General features: G+C 40.0%; 2 protein-coding genes, 1 long non-coding RNA gene and 3 pseudogenes across 4 annotated transcripts; 3 read left to right on the forward strand and 3 right to left on the reverse strand.

Moving 5' to 3' along the window:
• Positions 1 to 3,322: 3,322 nt before the first annotated feature.
• On the reverse strand, positions 3,323 to 4,973 carry LOC126608820 (uncharacterized). The gene is made up of 3 exons (XM_050276826.1): positions 4,634 to 4,973; positions 4,315 to 4,520; positions 3,323 to 3,848 (listed from the first exon to the last, which is right to left on the reverse strand). Exons 1-3 carry the CDS (start codon positions 4,724 to 4,726, stop codon positions 3,539 to 3,541), a joined length of 609 nt encoding a protein of 202 aa, XP_050132783.1. The 5' UTR covers positions 4,727 to 4,973; the 3' UTR covers positions 3,323 to 3,538.
• Positions 4,974 to 6,587: 1,614 nt separating this feature from the next.
• On the forward strand, positions 6,588 to 8,444 carry LOC126607768 (putative glutamine amidotransferase GAT1_2.1; annotated as a pseudogene).
• A 257-nt stretch (positions 8,445 to 8,701) lies between these two features.
• On the reverse strand, positions 8,702 to 12,264 carry LOC126608807 (uncharacterized). The gene is made up of 6 exons (XM_050276808.1): positions 11,533 to 12,264; positions 11,234 to 11,445; positions 10,493 to 10,778; positions 10,309 to 10,394; positions 10,141 to 10,232; positions 8,702 to 9,528 (listed from the first exon to the last, which is right to left on the reverse strand). The coding sequence occupies exons 1-6, from the start codon at positions 11,842 to 11,844 to the stop codon at positions 9,296 to 9,298; spliced, it is 1,221 nt and encodes a 406-aa protein (XP_050132765.1). The 5' UTR covers positions 11,845 to 12,264; the 3' UTR covers positions 8,702 to 9,295.
• Positions 12,265 to 14,011: 1,747 nt separating this feature from the next.
• Positions 14,012 to 15,908, forward strand: LOC126608803 (LEAF RUST 10 DISEASE-RESISTANCE LOCUS RECEPTOR-LIKE PROTEIN KINASE-like 2.1; annotated as a pseudogene).
• Positions 15,909 to 16,237: 329 nt separating this feature from the next.
• Positions 16,238 to 17,453, reverse strand: LOC126607769 (uncharacterized; annotated as a pseudogene).
• Positions 17,454 to 23,715: 6,262 nt separating this feature from the next.
• Positions 23,716 to 25,272, forward strand: LOC126608827 (uncharacterized). Of its 2 annotated transcripts, XR_007617980.1 has the most exons (4): positions 23,716 to 24,401; positions 24,485 to 24,582; positions 24,666 to 24,763; positions 24,939 to 25,272. It is a non-coding gene; the product is annotated as an uncharacterized LOC126608827 (long non-coding RNA). The 2 variants fall into 2 exon arrangements; XR_007617979.1 differs by lacking the exon at positions 23,716 to 24,401 and having other exon boundaries at positions 24,420 to 24,582.
• Positions 25,273 to 27,494: the final 2,222 nt, after the last annotated feature.

Below are 27,494 nucleotides of genomic sequence, written 5' to 3' on the forward strand. Positions count from 1 at the left end.
AAAATTAAATTAAAGTGCGTGATGATCTTTTTATAATACCAATTTATTTTACAAAAGTGAAAACAGATGAGAAAGTTAATCGTAATTTACTTGTGGGTTAAGTGGTTGGACTGGACCACATTGGTTATAATTATAAAGGGTGCAGAGGATATGAACACGTTGATCACCGATAAGCATGCTCCAACTATCATCATTAGTGCTCATATGGAGAGATTTTTCAATATTTATGGAACACAGAGCAATACGTCATATGTTATTAATAAATAATGAGAATGTTTTTTTTTTTTTTTTCATAAGTCATTCCCTTTATATAATAATATATAGTGTATTTATCCGTGTTTTGAGTACACTGAAAAACCTAACGCACATAAGGCATGCATAAACTCATATAATCTTGACATCATTTTGGATCCAAAAATCCTTTGACCATTGACCAAATGAAATTAGTACCTCTGTTGAACAGATTTTACATGTACGATTTTTCGGTGTTGGGCTAATCATCATTACAACGCGTGTGTAAAAGTAAAAGTAGGGAATTTCGCTTTAAAAAAAAAAAAATTAGGGGAGATCCATCGTGATCGAAGTAAAATGTAGTATAACTTTATATTGACATATAAAACTAAAATATATGTTGTACATTTTGTTTGTGGATTTGATCTGTAATATGAAGTGTTAGTTTTGTATGTGTAAATAACATAATCTTGTAAGAGCAACTTCACTGTGAGAGTTTGTTCGGGGGATAGTGGACCAAATAGGGCCCGAGAGCTCGGATGAAACACTCCAGCGTGGGGAGCCCGAGGGACAATGCAGGTCCGAGCACTAGGCCTATGAGGAATTGCCAGCCCACGAACCCGAAGTGGATATGACGTATGGCTGACGTCATCCAGGCGTTAGCCCATTTTTTTATTTTATTTTTGTCAAGCGTGTGCACCTAGCCCGCACGTGGGGGCGTGTCACCCAACACCTTTTCAGCAACTAGGGCCCGCGTCGCATTTTCGAAAAGTTACCGTTGGGAAGCCACGTGGCTTTCCATGGTCTGTTGGATCTCAACGGCTAGATAATGTGGACCGTCCGATTTGCAACAGTAAAAAAAAAAAATCTTATTTAATATCAACCGTTGGATCTGAGATCAACGATTGATATTATTCTCCTTTATAAATAAACAAAAAGAAAAAATAGTTTTAAAATTAAGAAAAGTTACTGTTGTGCCACGTGGCACAATCTGGAGTGTTGGAATTTAATTTTTTTAAAATCCAACGGTAGAGATTAATTAGTTGAATAAATTTATTTTGTATTATTTAAAAAAAAACTAATATTTTATTGCCTATTGCCAGGGCTATTCAAGTGCAACGGTGGAGATGTAAAAGACAATTACTGTTCATTAAAGGCGGTTACTGTTCACTGGATGGATTGAATACTGAATAGCCTGGGGAAGGGCTCCCATGCTAAAGTTGCTCTAAATGTGAGTTATATAAATAAGTCGCAAGTCATTCTGCACTTTTTCACGTATAAAATTATAAGGAGAAGAGTAGTGTACTACTACTAGTCTATGATAACGTTTTTGAAGATCTCCAACTAATTGTACTAATCACTATCCCTGGCCACTCTTCTATAAATTGGCAAGAGATGGAACTAGAGCTGCACCAGCGTTTATACAGTAGGCAACATACATTGCTTCAACTTAAGCTTGAAGATGATGAGATCAATGTCTTACTACAACGTTGGAATATTGTGTCTTGTAGTTTTTCTTGTTGTGGTCAGGGAAACCCAGGTGGGCGAGGCAGCCGTGACTTGTAACCCAATGGAGCTAGCCCCGTGCGCCGCCGCAATCATGTCCTCGAACTCTCCCACCGCCGTGTGTTGCGGAAAACTCAAGGAGCAGAGCCCTTGCCTCTGCCAGTATGTGAAGAACCCCAACCTCCAGAAGCTTGTCAACTCCCCAAACGCCAAGAAGGTCGCCGACACTTGTGGTTCCCCATTCCCCACATGCTAAGCTTGATTAGCCTTCAATCTCAGCTACCACTTTCTAATATATTGTCTTAATTATCAGCCGCTAATAACCAATAGTAGTGGTGTATTTTGTGCTTGTGGGAGATGGATTTATCATGAATTTCAAAGTTGTTTGTGAGGAAGCCTTGAACTTGAAGGTATATTAATGAAGCTTTTTACCAAGTTTTTTTACGTAGGCCTACAGTTAAATCCATCTTTAGCGTTACATTTCACTCCAGCATAAATGTCCAGCTCATTGAGCTCAAGAAACTTGATCTAATTTTCTTACAAAAGAAACTTAATGGATCCGTTGATTAAAAAAAAATAAAACATTCGGATTGTTCGCCGATCTGTTGACAAAAAGTAAAAAATCCAGTTCATTTAAATAGGTCGGCAATAAGGTTAGCATTGCATTATGACGACTGTTGTATGCCACTAAAGTTGAAAGGAAAATTTTATAAGGTGACAATAAAGTTGGCAATGCTTTATTGGCATGAAATGTTGGGTGTTCAAGCATCAATAGTGCAAAAAATGAATATAGCGGAAATGAGAATACTTTGTTAAATGTGTGGGCATATAAGAAAAGACAATATTAAGAATGAGAATAACTTAAGTAAAATGGGACTGGCTGCAATTAAAGATAAAATGAGGGAAAATCGGTTAAGATGTTTTGGACAAGTGAAACGAAGATCTAAGATGCTCCAATTAAAAAATGCGATTATAAGACAAAGGCTCAAGACAAAAAAGGTTTGGAGCAAAAGAGGTAGAGAAAACCTAGGAAGACTTGGAAATAGACTTTAAGAAAGGACAGTACTTGGAGCTAACTGAAGATTTGGTGCAAAACTGAGCTCAGTGATGTTTTAGGATTCATCGCCAACCCCACTTAATCGAATAAGATTTTGTTGTTGTTATTGTATTTAAATAGCACCATTGATGTCAATTAGTACTGCTATGTAGTGATATTTCTCTTCACTTGTAGATGAAGTTAGATTCGATTTTCGCCAAAAGCGAATTCAAACTAAGGGCAAATTCGAACCAAATTATTCTTAGTAGCCTACCTATCCTCATGTACTCGAGTTTGAAACTTTCAATTTTCTTTTTGCAGTGCATCACAATAGAGAGAGATGATAAATTTTGAAGTATCTAATCGATATCTGATAATTATGTCGTTCACTTTTTATCGATATGTTTTTAGATATTTGTTATTGATTTGGTTTATCATCATTTTTGACAATTACTTAACAAAACAACGAGTCCCCTAGAGTTAGTTCCTCTCCGACTAAAATTTTTTTTGGGTGCTGTTGCCTGATCCAGAGAACCAATGTCGAACGTATAATACCAAAACACAACATACATAAGTCAAGAAATATGGGAAATCAAGCAACCAGCAAAAGTTGGGGAATATATATGACTGGGGAATTACTTCCACTTCTAACATCCATATGATGACATAGCATATACAAGTCTTTAGCTCATTTCATATTTGCTCCATCCATTTCTTTCCCCTCGATCGACAAAAGCCACCAAAACTGCAGAACTAATAGCGGAATTATACCTTCTGAAATCCACTGGCTTGTTGTTGCTGCTGCTCATGCTGCCCGTAGTTAGAACTGCTCATGTCAAGGCCTTCATTTCGGTGCTTCTCCCATCCCCCAGTATCAGCTTTGGAATGTGCCCAGTAGTAAAGACTTGACCCTGCCAGTGACAACAGTGTAAGAGCAGCACCGGCGGCAAACACCCCTTTGCGCAGAGTAGAACAAGACAAGTCATCTGCATTGAAGATTCCCCGGTACTTGGTGTGGTATGCATTCTTTGCCGACCCAGCCAACAAGCACGCCTCCGCTCCCAAAAAGGTTGTCCTGAGTCATTCACAGTTCAGAAGCTTCAGATTTTGGTTTAGCAAAATGAAGCAAATGGGATTTGCCATTTACACAAACACAATACTAGAGTAGAGAACAACATTCACTCATGGATCAAGCACAGTACACTAACAACGCAACAACAAAGCCTTATCTCACTAAATGAAGTTGCCTATATAAATCTTAGAACGTCATGGTACTCGGTTTTGCGTCTAAGTCTTTAGTTAGCTCCAAATCAGATTCCAGAAAAATACAAACAATTAAAAGTAAATGTCAATGTGTAACAACTCAACAAGCAAGCAATTAGATCATCCAAAGGAACAACATACTAAACAAGTGACCAAGTCAATTACTTTGACTATTTCTAAGATATGGAACGATTAAGACCGTTGATCAAATAATTAAACTAAGATTAAGACCCAATTAAAAATGGTTAAGGAGAGGGGGATAAAATGGGTAAAATTACCAGGAGAAGACGAAGAAGAAGACGGTCCAAGTGGTGGAGGAGCCAGTGACTAGACCTTTGCCGCAGCAGAGGCACCTGGTGACGCCGTTAATCACCGCCTGGCTGACCAGAAGCAGCCCACACGCCGCTAATCCGTACACCGTGGAGGCGTCCGTGCCGTACACGCAGTAGGTGCGCTCGTCGTACTCATCGGGCACTATCTTCGCCTAATTCAGAGACACAAACACAAACAGTAACAGTTAGGGTTTGAAGTACTTAAATATAAAAATTAAAAATTAAAACTTAAAACGGACAGACAGAGGGAGATGGGGGTGGGTACCGTGCTACGGCGTCGTTCAGCGCCGACGGCAAAGATGAAGGCGATGAGGTGGAGGGAGGTGACGATGGCGACTATGGGTATTGAGACTGCCATTGTTGTCTCTCCCTGCAAGCGTGTGGCGTTGGTAAACTGAAATATCTCTCTCTGCTTTTGAAGAAAAAGAAAAGAAATTTGGGCAACTTTCTTTTCCTTTTGTTTATTTTTGGGTATTGGCGAAGAAAAATGGGGAATTTGTCGCTGCTTTTTAGATGAGGTTGGATTTGAATTTCCTACATTTCGAGTTTCAAGCTTCAAACTTTTTACAAGGATCAAGGAGTGAGTGAGCTCTGCGCTGCTCGTCTAACAACAAATTAAATTGTGGCACAAATTGATTCATTTTTCAAGTATATGGCAATTGTTGAATAATTAGCAATTTTTCCCTATAATTTTGAGGTTAAAATGTTCTTCTCTAAAAGATAACTAGTCTCTTGCCACACGCGTATGCGTGTGACAATTAATCTTTACGCTGAGTTATTATAGGTCTTTGTTTTCCACATTTTCAGTTTGTTGGGAATGCATTTCTATACACCAAACGTATAAATATTATAAACTTAAACGAAAAAAAAATTCAAATAATTATATCATTGTACTTTTTATACCGGATCATATTTCTATCCCATTAAATTTTGTTTTCATTACCTGAGAATGAAATTAAGTTATTCAACTCTTTGTATTTAAAAAAAAAAAAAAAAACTAACCGCACGATATACGAACAGACACGATTGATTAATCACTGATTTCTCACAAAAAAAGATAGGAGAGAATCCTTGTCCGTGGATGTGGGACCCTTTTTTTAACATGTATCCGGATAATAGGTTTTGGACAGGCTGCAAGAGAGCGGGTTGGATTGTCGGATTGCCAGATTCCCCGGTTCTCAAACCGGAAATAGCAGGTCACCCTTTTAAATCTTGGATGTTGATTGGTCCCCGCGCCACTGTCCACATCACTAAACCAGCAACAACTATATAATCTCAAAACTACCCCTTCTATATTGGGCCAACACTAAAAAATAGCAGCCCATCATATCTTGGGCCTCTACTGTATGTTAGATATGGTTATGGGCCAGCATTGTGTACCTTTTTCAAGAAACCCACCACTAGTGAAAGTGAAACCCTGCAAATAAGATAGAAGCTTATATCGAAGATGTTACTGTGCAGTGCATGCTGGACTTCATGGATTATTTCTACGTGACAGTACATAACATGTCATTCCATTGTTACTCTCCCTTCAAGTAATTCTTCTTTTCTATAAACCCTTCCATACTTCAATTTTGTTCAACTATAAATCATTGTTGAATAGATGTTCAATCCACATAAGCGAGCACACTAAAGTTCACATATTGATACTCGCGTTATTTTTGTATCTCATTAATGCTTTGATCCACATAAATGATCGTATCAATGTTCACCTATTGGTACTCGTGTTTACGAAAACACGATTAAGTGATTCTCAGTTTGACTTTTGGATTTAAGGCATCATCCAAAATCCTAATAATTAGTAATTATCCAAATTCCCTAAGACAACGCTAAGCTAAACAAGATGGCACGAAAATAAAGGATAATTGGCCAATTCCTTTGGCAAACATATGTTGGATACGCGGCGCCTAGACGAATACAACGCAACACGCTCACCAAACCAAAGAAAGAAAGAAAATCCAAGCCATCAAACAAGGAAACAAAACGACATGGACAAATCAATCTTCCCAGATTTTCGTCTCCATTCACACTATCACATATATAATCAGCAATTAATCAGCATTACACACCTCAGTCTTAAGACTTGAGTCCGAAAATTCCAATCAATTAATTACTAAGCACTCTTTCTCTCTCTCTCTATATATACACACACGCACGCACGCACACACTCTCTCTCTCTTTCGCTCTCTGTGCAATTGGTCACTGTGCATCCACAATCCATGGCTAATTCAGATTTGTCCACGGTTTTGCCTCGGGTTCTTAACGTCTCCCGACGAACCGTCCGCAAGAACAAGTTTGTAGATTTTGTGGGTTAGTTTCCATCTGTTTCCATATATATTGCTCAAACTATTGATTCCGTCACGTATTTTTCACACATCTTGTGTTATTAGGTAGTTTTTCTATTTTTGGACGTTACATTGCTCAGATTTTCAGATGTTGATTTTCCTTGTTCAACAATAAAATTATATGTTCTTTCTTGATTTTGAGCGTTATTCTTATTTAATCTAATCGGAGAATTCGAAATATAGTGCAAAGGGAGTATTGTTTTATTAAACCAAACTTTGATACAAATGGAGAGAATATTGCTGTTGCCAACTCAGCTAAATGCTGACGTGCAAAAATTATCGTTTGTTAAACCAACCATGTGTGTTAATTAAAAACGTGTTTTTCAACATATGGGACAGGAGAATATCATCTAGACCTAATAGTAAGCTATAGCAGTACCTGTCATCGTCCCAAGAGTCAGCGGAGTCCACATGCTGCTCCAAAGCTTCGAGCCAATCCACGGAGTCCTTCTCTGCGAAGGCGAAGACATCGATCCATCCCATTACGATGCGCAGCTCTCCGGTTTCTCTCCCGGAGAGCTAGAAGAGATCAGAAAGCTCCATGATAGCGACACCGCGATCGACAAAGAGAAAGATTCAATAGAACTAGGGCTTGCAAAGCTATGCCTAGAAAGAAACATCCCGTAATAGGGAATAGGCAGAGGCTCCCAAGTCCTTAACGTCGCGTGTGGCGGCACGCTCTATCAAGACGTTGAGAGCGAGCTCTCGAAAGAATGCCCGGAAAATACTCGAAGAGTTGCTCACATAAGCTATGAGAATTACGACGAGCATAGGCATGTGGTGAAGGTGGTGGAAAATACACCTTTGCATGGATGGTTTAAAGACTCCTTGGATGGTGAGAGAATGGAGATATCTGTGAATAGTTATCACCATCAGGGGGTGAAGAGATTGGCGCCGCGGTTCGTGCCGATGGCTTTCTCTCCGGATGGTTTGGTTGAAGGATTTTATGATCCGGATGCTTATAATCCCGACGAGGGTATCATGGGGCTTCAATTTCATCCGGAGAGAATGCGAAAACTCGATTCGGATGATTTTGAGTATCCAGGATGCCCGTCCGCATATCAGGCACGAACTGAATTTCTTCTAGTTTGTCATGTTTTTGGTTTGTTTTTTGCCAATTTTATGGTCAAAATTAGTTGTATCTGCAGGAATTTGTCAAAGCAGTGAGAGCTTACGAAAAGAAGCTCAATGGAACCACAGCATGTGTGCCAAAATCTCCAAAGCTTAACCATGATCAAGAGATGAAGAGAAGGAACATCGTAACGAGCCTCTCAGTAGCAAGAAACATGTACTCGAAGCGTGGAATTGTTTCCGGAAGAGAGTCTGATCAACTCGACGTCGGAGCTGAGTTTCTGGAGGTCAGTATTAAAACATCTCCACACAGCATAACCAACCCGCAACATAGTTTCGAGTTCTTGTAGGTCGTCATGATAGTTCGATTTTAATGGTGTGTTGTTCCGAACGGTGTGATATCAGGCGAATACGGCATTGAGCTTGCAGCAAGAGAGAAGGCTGAAGCAGATGGGGGCAACAGTAAGAAACGCTTCTGCATACATGAAACAACTGAAGATGTGCGAGGAGAGGGAGAAAGTTGCGAAGGCCATCATCGGGAAGATGTCGATAGAGCAGATATCTGACCTGACGTCGTTTTATCGGACGATGAGTCGGATATGCTCCGAGGCTTTGAAGACAAAGTTTCATGACTTGCTGTTTGAAAACGATGCTGACTAATTTCTCCTCACTTCCAATTCGTTATGAAAGAGATGCTTCCCTTATAAATATGAGCTTAAAACACGAGATTAATATAAAAACTCTTCTTCCAGCTGCCATGACAAAAGAATGACGACCGACTCCCTGAACTCGATTTCATTTAGCAAGAGAAACATAGATTACAAACCAGACAGATAAGCAGCAACAACACGCTTAAAGCCTTATCTCATTAAGTGATGTCGGCTGTAAAACAGCACGTTTAATCATCAGGCAACAGCTAACAAAACTCTTAAAAACACATTTCCATAATTTGATGCAGTTATAGAACAATGTAACGGATGCGATTCAGATACACATTTGGGGAAGAAAAAACTAACACTTACAGTTATCTCTAAATCAAAACCCCCTTTAGGCAGGATTACATACTAATAATTAACATCATATCACGGCATAAAAAAGAGCCCGGTTTATCTTTTTTATAGTTAATGTACTCTTCTTACTACCAACAAAATACAACGGAAACAAGCAAAGATAAAAACTCGCTTACATCAAAAGCAGTAACTTCCATTTAGAGCTAGACCTTCTATAGATTATCTAACTATATTTTCCTTCTATTCACTTTTTACTGAGCCTCTTTCATCTCATGCCAAAAGCTTCACTTTTCTTCTGTGGGTTACCCTTCATCCTTTTCTTTTTTCGTTTTCTTTTCTTTCTCCTGTAGTAAATAACAGAAAACCAAACGACAGAATCACCGCAAACCAACTTGCTACCATGAGTTTAACAAAATAAAGAGAATTTTCACAAGTAACCCGTGCAAAAGGCTTCACTTCTAGAACGGTGGTAGTAGCATCACAGTTAGCATCCTCTTGATATCATCTACGGTTAAAAAACAGAAAATCTGGGTGATTGACCCGATGCTTTCTTAGAAAGTTGTCAGCATCCTGCAAAAGAATGCTGGCTAACTGGTGTTCACATCCACCACTCGACGTCCACAATGAACCTCTGAATTTGTATGAAGCAAGGCCAAAAGCAGGTAACAACATCTTAGGGACACCATCCATGTCACTTGGATATGTCAATACAGGAACCCGGTCATCTTGTACACCTGAAACATAATCAAAGAAGAGACAGGTTTCACATTTAAAATCTAGTTATACTTCACACGTAATGAAATCATCCTCGATATCTGTCTACCATATTGTACGTCCATTTTGACATGGAAGCATGCACGTACAAGGGATAAGACAAGATAAACTTGGGCATAATGCAGATATCAGCATACGTGGTGCATTGACAATAACTTTCTTTGATCAACAATGCTAAATCCCCACATTGTAGTAAATGCTAAAATTAAAAGATAAAATCTGTAAGAAAATCAACTACATAAGCAGTTAAACTAATATATGGCATATGATTTTGTTATTTCATTATGCTATATGAATAACATTCATCTCTCCCAGACCCTGCGTAAAGCGGGAGCCTTGTGCACTGGGTACGACCTTTTTTATTATGCTATATGAATAAAAGATATATTATCAGACCAAATCACCAAACGAAACAACGTGGTATCCCATTTATGATGTATGATTACAATTTATAAAATCAGACCAAAACAACAAAATGAAATAACGTGTCATCTCAAGAGTATCAATTATGCAGACCAAATGTCAGGGAACAAACTTCCATCCTAAGCAAAACTAAAAGGGTTAAAAAGTACCTCTCATGGGTGTAAAAAGTGAATGGTATGTTAGAAAGCACGCATCAAGATCCTTTAGAGTTGGTCCTGTTGGAATCCTATAAATTGGATACCTGAAAAGGTCATACCAAAACCAATTAGTCACACGACAGTGTACAACGGGTAAACAAAAACAGTGATCTATAGTACCATGCAACAGATATCCAACTGGATGACAGTAGATCACAGCTTCTTAGTGTCTTTAGCTCAGGAAAATGGAACGCAAGATCTAGTATCTGTAGAAAGGGAAAGTTCAGAACAACATCCAAAAAAAGGGAGGTCATAAATAGCAAGATATATTACTATTTGTTCTAGAGAGAAATGAAATTATAACCTTGTCAGCTAAAGGCTCACGGCAATAAGGAAGGTCCCGTTCAAAATACTCAAAGAGTAAGCAACCTTGAGAATTTATAGATTCGCCCTCATCACTGGAACAGTCTTCGTGGGGTGGTAAATGCGGGTCTCTTAAAGATAATCTTTCTATCCTACGAGGAATTTCACTAGATATAATTTGGTGATTCCGCTGCTCACTCAAATATTTTAGTCTATCAGTTTCGTACTCACAGCTACCGTCACTGCTAGAATCCCTGAAGTCACTATCACTGTCCTCATCTGGTCGCCTATCAATAAACAACCATCAAACTTTGAATAACAAAAAAGAATGAAATAAACCATTCATGTTTTGACAAAAAGCAAATATGTAAACTAAAGTAAGCATCGGGCAATAGTCAGTATACACTGATTCCGTTAAAAGTACATATTCTGATGCAAGGAGTAAACAAACATAGTAATCCATGAAACCTGTTTACCATAAGTGCACGCGCCATACAATCAAGAACAACAACAAATTCTCAAATTCAGTTTTGGATTTACCTCTAAGTAAATGCAGGACAAAAATCATTTTGCAGAGAGATAACGGTACACTTATCAGTTATCACTGATTCACTATCAAGAAAGAAAATACAAACAATGCATGCATGTGACGATAATCAACTAGAACCATATCGAAATTCTTCTAAACTACAAAACAAATGATAAATCGAATTAAGCCAAAAGTATGGAGTAAAATGTATACCTTGTCTTAGTTGCCAATTTCACAGAGTGGCCGTATATTTGAATGCCGGACAGGTAAGGGACGTAGTACTGAACCACAGAGTCACTGTCATTCAAAATCAGAGGCACTCCTGCACCATAAGCACTCCACTCCTTGAAGGACTCCCATAAATCCCCCAGAACAAAGTATGGCTGATATTCCACGTCGCATGTACTCAATCCTCTCATCGTCCTCTGCAACCAAACAATTAATTACAAGATCAACAAAAAAACAAAAAAAAAATACCCAAAAAATTACAAAAATTAGATTCAAGCAAACACCTTGGAGAGGTACTGGGCGGGGACGGACGGAGAGACAGACTGCAAGAACCGCTCGAGATTACTCAAGGGCTTCACGACGGGCTCAAAAGCGGGCACGGCGACGGGCTTGGGAGGCTCATCAGACCCGGTCCGGTTCTCCGGCTCCCGGTTGGGGTTACCCTTCAAGGAAGGAGACGGACTGGGCGTGACGTCGCTCTGAGCTCTGCGAAGTAGCTCCGCCTTCTGGTTCTGGTGGGCCCTACGAGCTCTCGCCGGATTGTAAAATCGATCCTCTCCGCGGCCGCGCGTAACCTGCAATCCCGTACCCAACATCGCGTGAACGGTGAAGCAGAAACTGGCTCAACGAGAGCCTTATATCCGGTCCTCCTCTGCACGCAGAGCGTCTTAAACCCAAAAACAAAGTCAACGGGATTGGAACAAACCGAGAACAACTGGGCGATGGTATTTAGGGGATCGGCGCCTCTAGGGTTTGTCAAAATTAGGGTTGATTGAGAAAATTGGGGGAATCGGATCGGAAAAGATTGGAGTTGCAGGGGCTGAGTCGGAATAGCAAAACCCTATGGATCTGGCGGAAGAAGAAGACGATGATATGGGGTAGGTATTGAGGGGCAATTTGGTAATATAAGTTGGAATAGTAGGTGAAAGGGAAGCGATGGGAGGAAGGCGAAAGAAGAAAGCAAACGTCGAAGCAGGCTCTGTATAAAAGGATGGGTACTGCGTAGGGGTAGGAGAAGAACAAAACAATTTTTTTTTAAAAATCCTTTTTGTTAAATATAAATAATTAAAAAACAACTTGCCAACAACTTTGGCGCCCATGACTTAATGCGACGGGGGCACTCGATTCAGAAAATTACAACCTTGTTTTTTGTTGAATTTTTGTGAGGCTTTTAAATTGGAAATTTTTTGTGCAAAAGCAGTACACAAGTTACGTTTTGTACCATTTTACGTTTGTAAAAATATTAAAAAATGTAATTGATATATTCCATTTTTACGCATAACACAACTTACATTTTTTATAATTTCTCAGCGTATTAATAAAAAAAGTTACATATTGTAATTTGAGTCAAATTATTGATTTTTGTAATACAAAAATATATTTAGACAAAGGGGATGGTGAGGTTCGGCTAAACCAGACTTTTCGTAATCTAATTTGGTATCTTATTCAACGTTCGTGATATTCAAACTTAAAATTCTCATGTATAAATAAATAGAAATACTACCAGATTGTAACATGGAGTGACATTATTAATTATGGGTTGAATAAGAGAAGAAACTAGGCAATGAGGTGGTAGAAAATTTGTGGTTAGATAAGGGCAATTTAGGTAATCTGATTGTGTGTGGGAGTGGGGTATTGACGGGTCATGAGTTTGAGCGTTATCTAATGACTAAATGGAAAAGATCTGAAAGGCTTACTAAACATGGTTGCGATTGGTGGCATCGAGGCCACACGGATTAGTCGTTGGGTTGAGGGACTCAGCTGCCTACACGTGTGATGGAGGGAAACGCTGCACACGTGTATGGCTGGATTCGCTCTGCTAGGTGGAAGGTGTCATTTTCCTTCTTATCCCCATTCGATTTTATCGAGAAATTGAATAGACTTTTTGATTTATCAATTAATTCTCAACTCAGAGCCACGACGTTCCGGATGCGTGAGGTTACGCGCCTTTTTGGACTTTTGCTTCAGACCACCACGTTTGATTAGAAAGAACTTTAACAAAAAAAAAACTCATGGTACTATTTATTTTAATCATAAATTATATTTTTACATTAAAAATTAATCATAATATTATTTGTTTTAATTTTTATTTTATCATTTTCGTTAAATTTAAAAAAATTTAACCATTTTCATTAGTATTTTTTTATTTAAATCTTGTGCTACGGTCGCCTATTATAAAATAAATTTAAAAAAAATAAAAATATTAACCATTTTCATTAATTTTAACCATTTTCATTAGCTTGGCCTTATTGCCTCTGTTGCTCCAGAATTGTCTCCTGCGGGCTTCCTTCGATTTGTGGTGCCGATCTTTATTGTGTGCTTTGGAGGTTGTTGACGTCTTCTATTCCTCTACTTCTGAGGCTGTTCGAACTGACTTCTGCTGGGTGTTGGAGGGTTGGTTTCCTGAGTTCCGACGGCGGCGGTGGACGCCAGAGAGTTCTAGGCTGTTCTCCATTTTCTTTAGTTTGGCTTTTTCTGTTTTTTGGGCTGGTCCTGTTTGGTTTGTTTCTGTTGTATGTGGACCAGTTGTTTGTAACCGTGTGTTGTGTGCTTAATTGAGGTTGCAGGCGAAGACTTCTGGATTTGCAGGCGAAGAGGTAGAAGACGCCATTGTCGATCAAGATTTTGCAGAGAGAAAACAAATTTGGGAATAGAAATCAAAGATTGCAGAAGAAGCTAGGATCGGTGCGTGAGTGATACCATATAAGAAATAACTCTGGTAATTTCATTTCGAAATGAATAAGGAATTACAACAGGTTTATATACACTTGTGAAAAATAGCTTAGTAACTAATTACACCTGGTTAACTGACTAATCTAGACAAAAATTCTTACCCACAACTTAATTGTGGCTGCAGAAATGCTAACCATACTTATTATACCGCTTCATTTAGCAGCAGTTTACCTAACCCCCTGCTGCCAGGGTGTGCAACCATTCAGGCCCCCATGCGTCCGTTTAAACCCAAGACGTTCTCTTCATTGACTGCAGAGTTTAACCTGGAAACACCAGAATGTTTTCAATGTAGTGAAAGCAAAGGTGAATGCCGGTTTGAAGAGGGAAATTTTAAATGCGCCAAGGGTATATACATTTATATGACCTTTCTTTCTTTCTCTGACGTGCGATAATCCGATTCCTTTCTTCAAATGATAGAACTCTTAGAAACACGAAACAGTTTATCGAAACACTTATGTATGCATTAACCTCTTTTTTATGCGTTGGGTAACAGTAGTTTTCTTTGCAATTCAAGGTGCAGGAGATAAGCAGTTGAAATTGAAGCTAGGACTAGGTAAGATTGATATCTCTACATTTAAATTATCTAATTGATATTGATACTCATCTAGGACAAGCGTTAGACCCAAAGGACGGAAATCAATCATTTCCCAATCCCTCTGGATTAATTTTTTAAGAATTACGGAATGAGCAAGCGTTTAGACACGTTGGCAAAGTCCATTGATTGCTCTGCATAACATACCTTCAATCAAATTTAACTCTCCTTTAACAGTTGGTGCAGCTTCTGTTATCGTCCTTCTACTAGTTGTCTGCTGTTTCTTTTGGAAGAAGCGTATCCAAAAACATCAAATTGTTGAGGCCTTTCTAAGAACTATGGGCCGCTTCAAGTTCAAAGGCATAGCTATTCGGAGGTCAAGAAAATGACCAACTCCTTCAAAGAAAAATTAGGACAAGGAGGCTATGGTGCTGTTTACAAGGGAAAGTTAAAGGACGGCCGTCTTGTAGCAGTGAAGGTCTTGACCAAACTAAAAGGAGATGGAGAAGAATTTATGAATGAAGTGGCAGCCATTAGTCGAACTTCCTATGTCAACATCGTCTCCTTGTTGGGCTACTGTTTTGAGGGTTCGAAGAGGGCTCTGATCTATGAATTCATGCCTAATGGATCGCTGGAGAAGTTCATATTCGATGCAAGTACTCCCAAGAATGAACATCATCACTTGGGATGGGAAACTCTGGATCAAATTTCACCGGGTATTGCTCGAGGATTGGAGTACTTACATCGTGGTTGCAACACACGAATTTTGCATTTTGACATCAAGCCTCACAACATTCTTCTCAGTGAAAAGTTCACCCCAAAAATCTCGGATTTTGGCCTTGCCAAAATATGCAACAGGAACGAGAGCATTGTGTCGATGTTGGGAGCTAGAGGTACAGCAGGTTACATTGCTCCAGAAGTATTTTCTAGAAACTTTGGAAAGGTCTCGCACAAGTCTGATGTGTACAACTACGGAATGATGCTTTCGGAGATGGTTGGAGGAAGAAGGAACATCGACACTGAAGCTGAAAATTCAAGTGAAATATATTTTCCGCATTGGATTTACCAGTGTCTTGAACGGGATGAAGAGCTTGGTCTGCATAGTGTTACGAATGAGGAAGACAAAGTAAGAGCAAGGAAGATGATCATAGTGAGCTTTTGGTGCATACAAACTGATCCTTCAAAACGGCCAGCGATGAAGGAAGTGATAGATATGTTGGAAGGGAGTGTTGATTTGTTGCAGATACCACCCAAGCCTTACTTGTCTTCTCCTCCAAAATCCCCGGCAGATTCTTCTACTACATTGGTATCAATACAGTAGAAACCATGTATTTTACTTAGAACAAATCTGTGCTTTCCGAGGCAATCTAAATAATGAAGTATGCATTTCAATTTTGTTTTGTTTCTTTCTATATATGAATGAATCAACATAGGAGTGTCACTCGTACTACCCCTCTTGCAATCATATACATATTCAACACAAAATGTGTGAAACATTTGCATTTGTGGCTCAGGCCATTGGACCAAGGTAGTGTGCCCGCTTCATGAATCTTGAGAAGTTCTATTTTGACAAACAGTGAAGAAAACTAAAGCCGTGTTGAAATTCAGGGTTTTTGCAGCACCCTTGAAAATGAGTGGATAGGCCGTACCCTATTACCTGAAAACATGGCTCTATGGTGGTGGTGGATGAATTTCCAAGCGACAAGCATATGCATATGATCAACTTAAGCAAAATTATCGATGCACGCCACCTATATGATTAAAATAAAACTCCGATTTTAGACCTTAGCTCTTGAAATGGGACCTAGATTGTCTGTTCTCCTCTATCCCATACCCTTCTCATCCCCTTCTATTTATGTGATTAAGGCACGTCAACATTTTATATTCCCATTGCTTTTTGTTTTATTATTTCTATAAAAAAATCAATATAAAATGTTAACGTGACTTAACCGTGATCTCCAAAATAGGAGGGGATGGGAAGGGTATGAGATGGGGAGGGCAGACAATCCAGGTCCCTTGAAATGAACAAAAAATGTGATGTAACAGAATATGTCTGATTCAAAAGTGAGTAGTTGAATCCTAGAAATAGTATTTGATCGCCCAAATCATGTACCCTCTTCCATGCCATCCGGCCGAAATCCAGTTTATATGCTTTGAAATCATGTGTTTCAAGAACAGCATCAGGTTCGGGGCTATAAAACCTACAAACAAGTAGAAGCTCTCCGCAAGATTCCACAAGATACTTCAACACACCGTAATTTTCCTGCTCCTCGGACATTTTTACTTAATGGCTATCTGTTTTTATCTCATGATCATCCTCTGTTCTGATGGCAGCAAGAACATTAGTAACCTTAATCTTCGAAATGCTATAGTCACTGCTTAGAAGATAGAAACTTCCATCTGAGAAGACAGCATCCTCAAGCGGCTCACCATCTACCTTATGTTTAAGCCATGATTGAGCTCCGCGGACCCAAAATGCAAGCTCCCGGTGTTGACTATGAACTCAAGGTTGTAACAATCGACTTCTTTCACTAGAATCAACCAATCTTGATATGATCCCCAATCTTGATTATGTAATATGCTAAGACAAGTCCACAAGTCCTTACATGTCCGTCTCTGTGGCCAGAAGTCATGAGCCACGGGACGGGACACCACGCCTTTGCCAACAAGAAAGTTCCTGTCCGATAACGTTTCTCCAAGCTCTGCAAACATCATTAACAGAGATACAATCAATCAGAGGCAGTCGCTCAAAGATAATCTCCAGTGTAGTGTGAGGCAGCTCTTCCCAATTCAAATTCCATGTATAACAGATGTGGATAGAAAGATTATACATTTTGTGAAGGCAAATAACTCCCTTGCTACCTTGTAACATGCCTCTTATCAGTTCAAAATCAAACTAGAAAAAACTTTCTAGATAATCTTTAAATCTTTACAGGTAAATCTCAAAAATTGGGATGCCATTGTTTCACTACAGCAGCAGTAATTGTTCCTCGGAGTCTAACACTGCACGCGAACAAATAAAATGATTCCCGAACAAAAAAAAGCAGAGACACAAACAATCAAAACCTGAATTGCAATAACAAATTGATTGCCTGGAGATAAAATCGTTAGGTCCCAACTCGAAGAGAATGCAAGCTTTTATATTTTATAAGAGATCTCTGCAAGAAGAATGCTGTATATTATCAACATTCTCAATTCCTGAGTTAAACCCATGAACACGAAGATGATATTTGACTCCGATTCCATAAGCAAATAGCTAAAACAATCGAACCGCGTTCACACGTTGTTAACCAACAAAGAATCGTTCCAATGAGTTCAAAAAATTGCAAAGAAGGGCATGAATCCGTGATGAATCACAGAAACCAGTGCTCTGATCAAAACCACTTTCAATAAAGTTGGAAGCTTTTTAAGTTTTAAGTGCATTTTACTTAACACCCAATTCTTGCATGCCACAGTTAAAAGCTTTATTAACTCCCTAATCAGTTCCTAACCCACCAAATCATCCCAGATTTTACAATCACAAAATTTCTTCTTCCTTAAAAGAGTAAATTGTAACAATGATCCTTTAACTTTAATCAAATTAGAGCAATGGTCCCTCAACTAAAAATCCATTATTATTGGTCTCTCAACTTATCAAAATGTGTAGCTATAGTCATTTTCATCAATTTCGTCAAAATTTTGTTAAAATAAGTTATGTTGGAATAACCATTAGGGTCCATCAACTCATCAAAGTGTGTAATTATGATCATTTTCGTCAACTACGTCAAAATTTTTGTCAAAACGAGTTATGTTGGAAGGACCATTGCTACAATTGGGTTAAAGTTAAGGAACCATTTCTCCAGTTGAATTAAAGTTGAGGGACCAATGATAATGAATTTTTAGTTAAGGGATCATTGCTCCAATTGAGTTAAAGTTAAGGAACTATAGCTACAATTTACCCTAAAACTTAACCAAAAACTAAAAAGGAAAGAAGTCTCTGGAATATACTGGTTCGTCTCCTTTCTAACCGCAACGATGCGCATGAAGGTTTTAATTCCTCGTTTCGTTAAAAATATTGTCTGGGTTGGGTAGGCTCAATATGGGCCTCTGAAACGGGTTATGTAACGGTCCAGTTTAGCCCATTTACTTTGTAAATTTTTTGTTAGGGATGAGTAGCTGAGCTTACTTTCTGAACAACGAAAAAGCCCAATGTACTCTATTTATTTATAGTAAAATAGAAATGTTATAAATATGTAAAAGTTAGAGGGATAACATTTTAGATAGGTGCGAAGCAGATGTAAAATATCACACTAAAACTATAGCTCAAGTGAATGACAAATAAAAGATGGAGGAATGAATGATATTATTGATCCCTTTGTTCTGATCTGTATTCTCTGTATCTTCTCTTTGTATATACATCAATGGCAGTAGGAATGCTCTATTTATAGAGTGAATTCATACGACAAATTCTTAAAGTTTGAAATTTACAACATTTTGTTTCCAAAGTCTTCATCAAATTTGTGTAGGTATTGACAAAGAACTTATGTGGGCATTCATCAGATAGCCGATGGTTTCATCAGCTAATGTTTTCAACCGCCAATGGTTTCAATACTCCTCCTTAGATGCCCACATATCAACATCAGTTGTCTCGTTAAAACCTTGCTTGGAAAAACCCAGTGGGAAAAAACCATAGCGAAAGAAAAAAAGTACAAATTTACCTGGATTGTTGATATAGTGTTAAGTATGCTTATGTTGCCTCGTTAAAACCTTGATAGGAAAAACTCAGTGGGAAAAATCCTAATTGAAGGAAAAAAAAGTACAACAAGCATGTATCATGGATGCTCTCCTTGAGATGTATCTCCCATTAATTCCGCATTCTCCAAATTTAGCTGTTTGGTAAGTCGACGTAATCCGATACTTTGCACTAACTTCTGAAACGTGCATTTTGGTAGAGACTTGGTGAACAAGTCTACCAGATTTTCATTAGAACGGATTTGTCTGACTTCAATAACTTTAGCCTTTTGAAGCTCATGTGCACTGAAAAACTTTGGAGATATGTGTTTAGTCTTGTCACCCTTGATGAATCCTTCATTCATTTGGACAACACAGGCTGCATTATCTTCATGAATGACAGTTGGATTGTCTGTCTTCGAAGTTAGACCACATGAATTTCGAATATGATGGATCATTGATCTTAACCAAGAACATTCACGACTTGCTTCATGTAAAACAAGTATTTCTGAATGATTTGAAGATGTAGCAACTAATGTTTGCTTTGTTGAACGCCATGAGATTGATGTATCTCTATTCTTGAACACATATCCAGTTTGTGAGTAAGCTTTATACGGATCAGAGAGGAAACCATCATCTGTATATCCGACAAGGACCTGGTCATTTGTGGAGTTCTTTGAGTAGAAGAGACTCATATCTGTTGTCCCACGAAGGTATCGCAATACACCTTTGACACCATTCCAATGACGGATTGTTGGAGCAGAGCTATACCTGACTAACAAGTTGATTGAAAAAGCTATATCTGGTATAGTACATTGTGCTAAATACAACAAAGCACCTACTGCACTCAGATATGATACTTCTGGACCAATGACCATTTCATCATCTTCTTTTGGACGGAATGGATCTGTCTTAATGTCCAGAGAACGAACGACAATTGGCGTGCTGAGTGGATAAGCCTTGTCCATACTCGCTTTTGGATTTTTTCAATGTAAACTGATTGGTGGACCAAAATTCCACTAGCACAATGCTCGATCTGCAGGCCAAGACAAAATTTCGTTTTTCCAAGGTCTTTCATTTCAAATTTGCTTTTCAGATATTCAGCAGTTTTATGTTGTTGATGCACAAAATCAGCGAGGACTTTGGTACAACAGAAAGTGTCAGGTTTTGTGACCTTCGCTTGGTTGTTTCGGTCACTAGTGAGGATAAGTACGTAAATGAATAGAGACAGAGAAGCAAACACAGGATGTACGTGGTTCACCCAGATTGGCTACGTCCACGGAGTAGAGGAGTTCTTATTAGTAGTGAAGGGCTTACACAAGTACAAAGGATCAAGCTCTTAATTTAGTGAGTTCTTGTGAATGATTTAACACAAATGGCATTAGGCAATATTGTGGGGGGATGACCCCTATTTATAGAAAAACTTGTAGCTTTGTCACATTGACATGTGTCATGTTATGATTGGTTCTTGATGTTGACATGTGCTGCGCTCTGATTGGCTTCTAATCTTGACACGTGTCGAGTAGTGATTGGCCTCCTGGTCGGAGGGGAACTCTTCTGGGTCCTTGACAGTATAGCGTTGGCCGGTGCTCGGTAGTTTCGGGATTGGTCAAGTATGGTACAAACAGTGCTCCCCTAAGTTCCCGAGTGAGGGAAACTCCTCGGTTGGGGACTTGAAAGATCCAATCCCTTGAGTAATCACGAAACTTCTAAGTACCGAAGTGTGGTCTGATCTTCATCTGCCCTTTTCTGGAAGTACCTTTCCTCCATCCGGGAATGGTGTATTTAGCTGATGTTGACGCACAAGGTAATGTATCAATTTCACTTGAAGCTTAGTTGTAGTTTCGGGCTTAGTCAAGTGTGATACAAACCCTATAGTAGGAGTCCCCCAAGTCGCCGAGCTAGGATATCTGCCGAAAGAGGTGACAGACAAGGTAAGCAGTCAAACTTCCAAGTAAGCAACCCAGGATCAGAGGTTTGACTTCGGCTTCCGGTTGATTGTTCTCCTTCTCCTTGTCTCTCATTCAACTGCCAGGATAAGGAGAAGCAAATGGATAAGAGATGATATGAGATACTTTTGCTTTTGAAGAAGTAACTTTCCACAGGCTTATTCTTGAACTGTGCTGGAGGGTTTTCTGGTGCCCTTCAGAGTATAAGGCCGACTCAAAAATTTGAGGGTCAAAACAAGTCCATCAAATCTAGAGTATGTTCGACCTTGATGATATGGGATACTTTTGCTGTTGACGGAATAATGAATGTGGTATGGAAATGTGTCGTGCTGTAGTGATCTGTTTCAGCTCACCGTTGAACCTTCTGCTTCAATCTTTTGCATGGCAGAAGTGGTGTGCAACCTTTGCATTTAAATGGTCCTTCAGAACATTCCTTCATAGTGACTCATCCACGCTTGGCAGCTTCAGTGTAAAGAGCCAATATCTGATCAACTGTCATGAGGTATTTGCCGGTGGAATTCGTGACCTTGACAGCAGTTGAGGATGAGTACTCGAGAGCAATGCTAAGTAAGCAACCAGGCAAAGGCTCCAGGCAGTCAGTTCCAAATTGGAGGTTTGATTTCAGGTTCCGACTGACTGCTCTCTTTCTCCTTGTCCTGCAGGTGTGGACAAGGACAAAGACAAAGACAGGGAGAAAGCATGATATGGGATACTCTTGCTTTCGACCCTGATGATATGAGATACTCTTGTTCTTGGTGTGGCTTATTTGCTGAGGCATTATCGGGGGGAAATAAAGCTGAGTATTTCGAGAGGTTATGTTGAGGGTGCCTTTTCGAATGCGAGAAAGGGTTGAGCATTTTTGCAGGTTTTTCTGTCTGTTGAGGAGGGAGGTCAATGTATATAGGGATTTCCCAATAACAAGTAGTAATGCTATTCCTTTACCCTTCTTGGTCACAGCAATGTAGTGGGAGCTGCCAGCTTCACGTGTTTTAATTTTGTCAGAGCACTTTGAAAAAGTGGTATGTGGTATCTGGAAAGCTGATGTTACGTGTGAAGATTACAGACAAGCTTTATCTAAGGAAATCTGGCTCTCGAAGTTCTGAGAGTTGTGCCTCTTCGGTTTTCGAACAAGCAATCCCGTCGAGGATCTGACTCTCGAGATTCGGAAAGCGGTGCTACTCCGGTTTTTGAGAAAGTAATTATGTTGGGAGTCTTTTCTCGAATGTGAGTAAAGATTGGACGTTCTTGCCAACCTGTCTTGCCGCAAAACACGGAGGTCGACACACATAGGGACTTTCCAGTTGTCAAGCAGTGGTGCTGTTCCTTTACCCTTATGGGTAATAGTAGGGTAGCTGGAACTTCGAAATTCTCGTGCCTAAACTTTGTCAGAGATCTTTGACAAAGTTATATGTGGTACCCGAGGAGTTGATGGTGCATATGGAGAGCGGTGATTGAACAGTAAGATTCACGTGCTTTCTACTTCACCAGAAATCTTCGACAGAGTGCCCGTAATTTCCGCAAAGCTGATTGTGCATGTGACAGGTGCTGACGAGGCTGAAAAAGCAGGTGCTTCTTCGATTTCTGAGATCGGCCCTCGTGGTCTCTGAGCAGCCCAGCTTTTGAGAAAGCAAACGCCTCTTCAATTTCTGAGATCGGCCCTCGTGGTCTCTGAGCAGCCCAGCTTTTGAGAAAGCAAACGCCTCTTCGATTTCTGAAGCTCCGTCGAGTGCAGATTTTTATAGAGGCTGACATTAAGTTCCACAGCACACTTGAATCTCTACCAGTAGAAGCTCATTTCTTGCACTTCTAAGATCTTGATTTGTCTGACCTCTTCCCTCTTCAACACATTTGAAAATGTCTGGACCCTCCGACCGTCGTTTTGACTTGAACCTTGGAGAAGAGACAGCCACGCCTTCTCCAGACAACATATGGCGCCCATCCTTCATATCCCCTACCGGTCCTCTTACCGTTGGGGATTCTGTGATGAAGAATGATATGACCGCTGCAGTGGTGGCCAGGAACCTTCTCACTCCCAAAGATAACATACTACTTTCCAAACGGTCTGATGAGTTGGCTGTTAAGGACTCTTTGGCTCTTAGTGTTCAGTGTGCAGGTTCTGTGTCTAATATGGCCCAACGCCTATTTGCTAGAACCCGCCAAGTTGAATCATTGGCTGCTGAAGTGATGAGTCTCAAACAGGAGATTAGAGGGCTCAAGCATGAGAATAAGCAGTTGCACCGGCTCGCCCATGACTATGCTACAAACATGAAGAGGAAGCTTGACCAGATGAAGGAATCTGATGGTAAGGTTTTACTTGATCATCAGCGGTTTGTGGGTTTGTTCCAAAGGCATTTATTGCCTTCGTCCTCTAGGGTTGTACCTGGTAATGAAGCTTCAAATGATGAACCTCCAATGCCTCCTCCTTCTGGGGTTTTGTCAAGTACTGAGGCTCCGGATAACCACCCTCCGGTGATTTCTCTTTCTGGGGCTCTACCGACTGCTGAGACTTCCCCTAAGCAACCTTTGTGAAGGCTCCCTTTTGTTTGTTTATTTTGACTCATGTATATGTACATATTTGTGGCTTATCGAAAATATTAATAAATAAGCTTTGCTTCATTTCAACATATTGTGTTAAATACACCAAAGCCTTCTTCATAAAGTTCTTTGAATTTTTGCTTTTGTTGAAACCTGTATTGTTGAAGCTTTGTGAGTGAAGCATGTAGTTTGAGGTAGTGTTCCCTTAATTTCCCGAGTGAGGAAAACTTCTCGGTTGGAGACTTGAAAAATCCAAGTCACTGAGTGGTTGTGAGACTGCCGAGTATCAAGGTGCAGTAGCATATGGTGGGAGTCCCCCAAGTCTTCAGGCGAAGAGAGTTGCCGAATGAGGTGTCTCGCGTGTTACTAATTTGTCAAAGTACCGAATTCTTGTTTCGATGTCACACATTCGTATATGCTTTATCTAAAAATATTTCCAACTTTTGTGTGTTTGATGCTGCATGCTATTGACTAGACAAGATCAAGTGCAATTAGTAGCTTTTCTCTCTTTTTCATCTTTTCTTTGGTGGAATTGCTTTTCGTTTCCACTAATCAGCCTGAGTGGATGCAAGATAACACCTTTCTCTATAGCTCAGATTGCAAAGTCATCTTCATGAAAGTTTTTCCTTATCTTGTCAACTACAACATATCCAAATTTGAGATCCATCGGAGTAGTACAACTTCAGAAATCCAGGTATGATGAGTGACTGTTTATCATTTGTCTGTCAACCCGTCAGATTTGTTGTGAGCTTTGAAACTCTATTTTCTCTTGCTCAGATCAGCATGCTTTCTTCATTGAAGTTGTTCCTCAGCTTGTGAACTACAACATATCCAAATTTGAGATCCCTCGGAGCAGTATGACTCCAGAAATCCAGGTATGATGAATGACTGGTTATTATTTTTCTGTCAACCCGTCAGATTTGTTGTGAGCTTCGAAACTCCATTTTCTCTTGTTCAGATCGGTATGCTTTCTTCATTGAAGTTGTTCCTCAGCTCGTGAACTACAACATATCCAAATTTGAGATCCCTCGGAGCAGTATAACTCCAGAAATCCAGGTATGATGAATGACTGGTTATTATTTTTCTGTCAACCCGTCAGATTTGTTGTGAGCTTCGAAACTCCATTTTCTCTTGTTCAGATCGGTATGCTTTCTTCATTGAAGTTGTTCCTCATCGACTCTTTCATAACATATCAAAAATTCAGGATGAACTAACGGTTAAATATTTCCAGATCTTCGAAACATCACAACAGCTTCGAAATCTGCAAGAAGCCGACTATCATATTTGGAGCTTCAACACTTTAATTTCCGTCGCTCAAACAGAAATGGTTCCTTCTTGAAAGTTGTTCATATGCTCAAGAACTATAGGGTGTCCAAAATTCAGCTCCATTGGAGAAGAGCAGAGGTTGCAGAAATTTGATAGATGAAAGGAGGCGGAAGAGGGAGAGAGAGAAAAAGTCTCTTGGGTTGGATTTCTATTTTGGGGCAGATTCCAATTTTTGTAGCACCTTCATTATTGATGAATTGCTTGTACTTTTGTCCATTATGAAACTTGGGACTTTGGCTTGTTGTTGGATCTATTATAATATGTTTGGGAACATATATAAGTGAATAAATAAGAAGGAAAATTTTGGGCCCTTGTGGGTGTAAAACAAAAAATGTTTATGTTTACCCAAGTGTTTTTGTACAAGTTCAAGGGCATCTTGGGTTTTGTGAACAAAATTTGTTTATTTGGAGCAAGGTTTTGTGTTGAAGCTTTGTAGGTGAAGCTTTGGTGTTGAAGCTTTCTAGGTGAAGCTTTGATGGTGAAGCTTTGTGGGTGAAGCTTTTTAGGTGAAGCTTTGGAGGTGAAGCTTTTCGGGTGAAGCTTTTTTGGGTGAAGCTTTTTAGGTGAAGCTTTGTGGGTGAAGCTTTGGAGGTGAAGCTTTTCGGGTGAAGCTTTTTGGATGAAGCTGTTTTTTTTTTTTTTTTTTTTTTTTTTTTTTTTTTTTTTTTTGGCGCTTGACACGGTCTTCATTTGCTTGTTTTGTAGTGACTGTGGAAGACGGATTGCTTTCTGATTGAGAAGGGTTCCGGCATCGCTTGCTATGAATGTAAAAGAGTGAGGGCTGAGTTGGCTAAATTACCTCTTTATTGAATTCATTGCCAAATGGCCTTCATTACATAGGATGCCGAACGGCTATAGCTCAACACTTGTACATCGTGAGTCTATTTGTAGTAGTACTTCAAGTGATCAGCGTTCCATGGATGGCCAAGGGTCTTGCCATCGGAGCTTCTAAGTGTGTAAGAGCCAGGGCGACTGATGCCAATGACTTCATACGGTCCATCCCAGTTTGGACTAAGTGTGCCTTCACTCGGGACTCTGTCGCAGAGTAATCTTTTCTTTAAGACCCAGTCTCCTATTTTGAAAGAGCGAGGCTTGACCCTAGAGTCATAATAGTTGGAGATGCGCTGCTTGTAGGCGACATTCCTCAAGTGAGCTTGGTTTCTGTGTTCCTCGACTAAATCCAAGTTGAGGGTGAGTTGTTTGTCATTTTCACTTTGAATGTAGTTCTGGACTCGGAATGTTGCTTGCTCGAGCTCAACAGGGACAACCGCCTCTGTGCCAAAGGCAAGTGAGAATGGAGTTTCTCCTGTTGAAGTCCGATATGAAGTGCGATATGACCAAAGAACTTGGGGTACAAATTCTGGCCAACAACCTTTAGCTTTGTCCAAGCTGGTTTTCAAAGTGCGCTTGATTATTTTGTTGATGGCCTCAACTTGTCCATTAGACTGGGGATGAGCTGGAGAGGCAAAGCATAAGTTGATGTTGAACTTAGAGCAGAACAACCTGAACTTCTTGTTGTCGAACTGTCGCCCATTGTCAGTGACTATCGCATTGGGAATGCCGAATCTACAAAGGATGTTCTTCCACACGAAGTCTTCTATCTTTGCCTCAGTAATGGTTGCCAAGGGTTCTACTTCGGCCCACTTTGTGAAGTAGTCCACTGCAACGACTGCGTAACAGACTTTGCCCTTCCCTGCCGGCATTGGGCCGATCAAATCAAGTCCCCACTGGGCGAAGGGCCAAGGGCTGATCATAGGAGTAAGAGGCTCTGGAGGGGAATGAGGAATAGTTGCATATCGTTGACATTTGTCACATGAGCGGGATACTTTGATGGCATCCTGGTGGAGTGTTGGCCAGTAATATCCTTGGCGAAAAGTCTTGTGTGCTAGGGACCGAGATCCAGCATGATCTCCACAAACTCCCTCATGTATTTCCCGAAGGACGATTTCCGCCTCGGCAGGCGTAAGACACCTTAAGTATGGCAGGCTAAAACCTCGCTTATAGAGTTGATCATTGATGATCAGGTAGCGGGTAGACTTGTATCGAATTTGCTTAGCCTGGACTTTATCATTTGGGAGGGTGCCATGAGCAAGGAAATTATAGATCGAGGTGATCCAACTATCCCCCTGTTGTAAGTTGCATACTTCTGCGGCCATGGTGCTTGGTGTTGCCAACAGTTCGACATGAATTTTTCTTCCAATCTTGTCTTCCACAGCCGAGGCGAGGCGAGCCAGGGCGTCTGCATGACTGTTTGCCGCTCGAGGAACTTGGGTGATCTGGTAGTGGAAGTGCTTGAGCAAAAGTTGTGTTTGCGCAAGATATGCTGCCATGGAGCTGTCCTTAGCATCAAAGTTGTTGGTAACCTGGTTGACCACCAATTGGGAGTCACTGAAAATATCAATTTGTTTAACCCCGAGGTGTTTGGCCAAACGTAATCCTGCTAGAAGGGCTTCATACTCGG

Source organism: Malus sylvestris, chromosome 16, assembly GCF_916048215.2.
Source record: "Malus sylvestris chromosome 16, drMalSylv7.2, whole genome shotgun sequence".
NCBI lineage: Eukaryota > Viridiplantae > Streptophyta > Magnoliopsida > Rosales > Rosaceae > Malus > Malus sylvestris.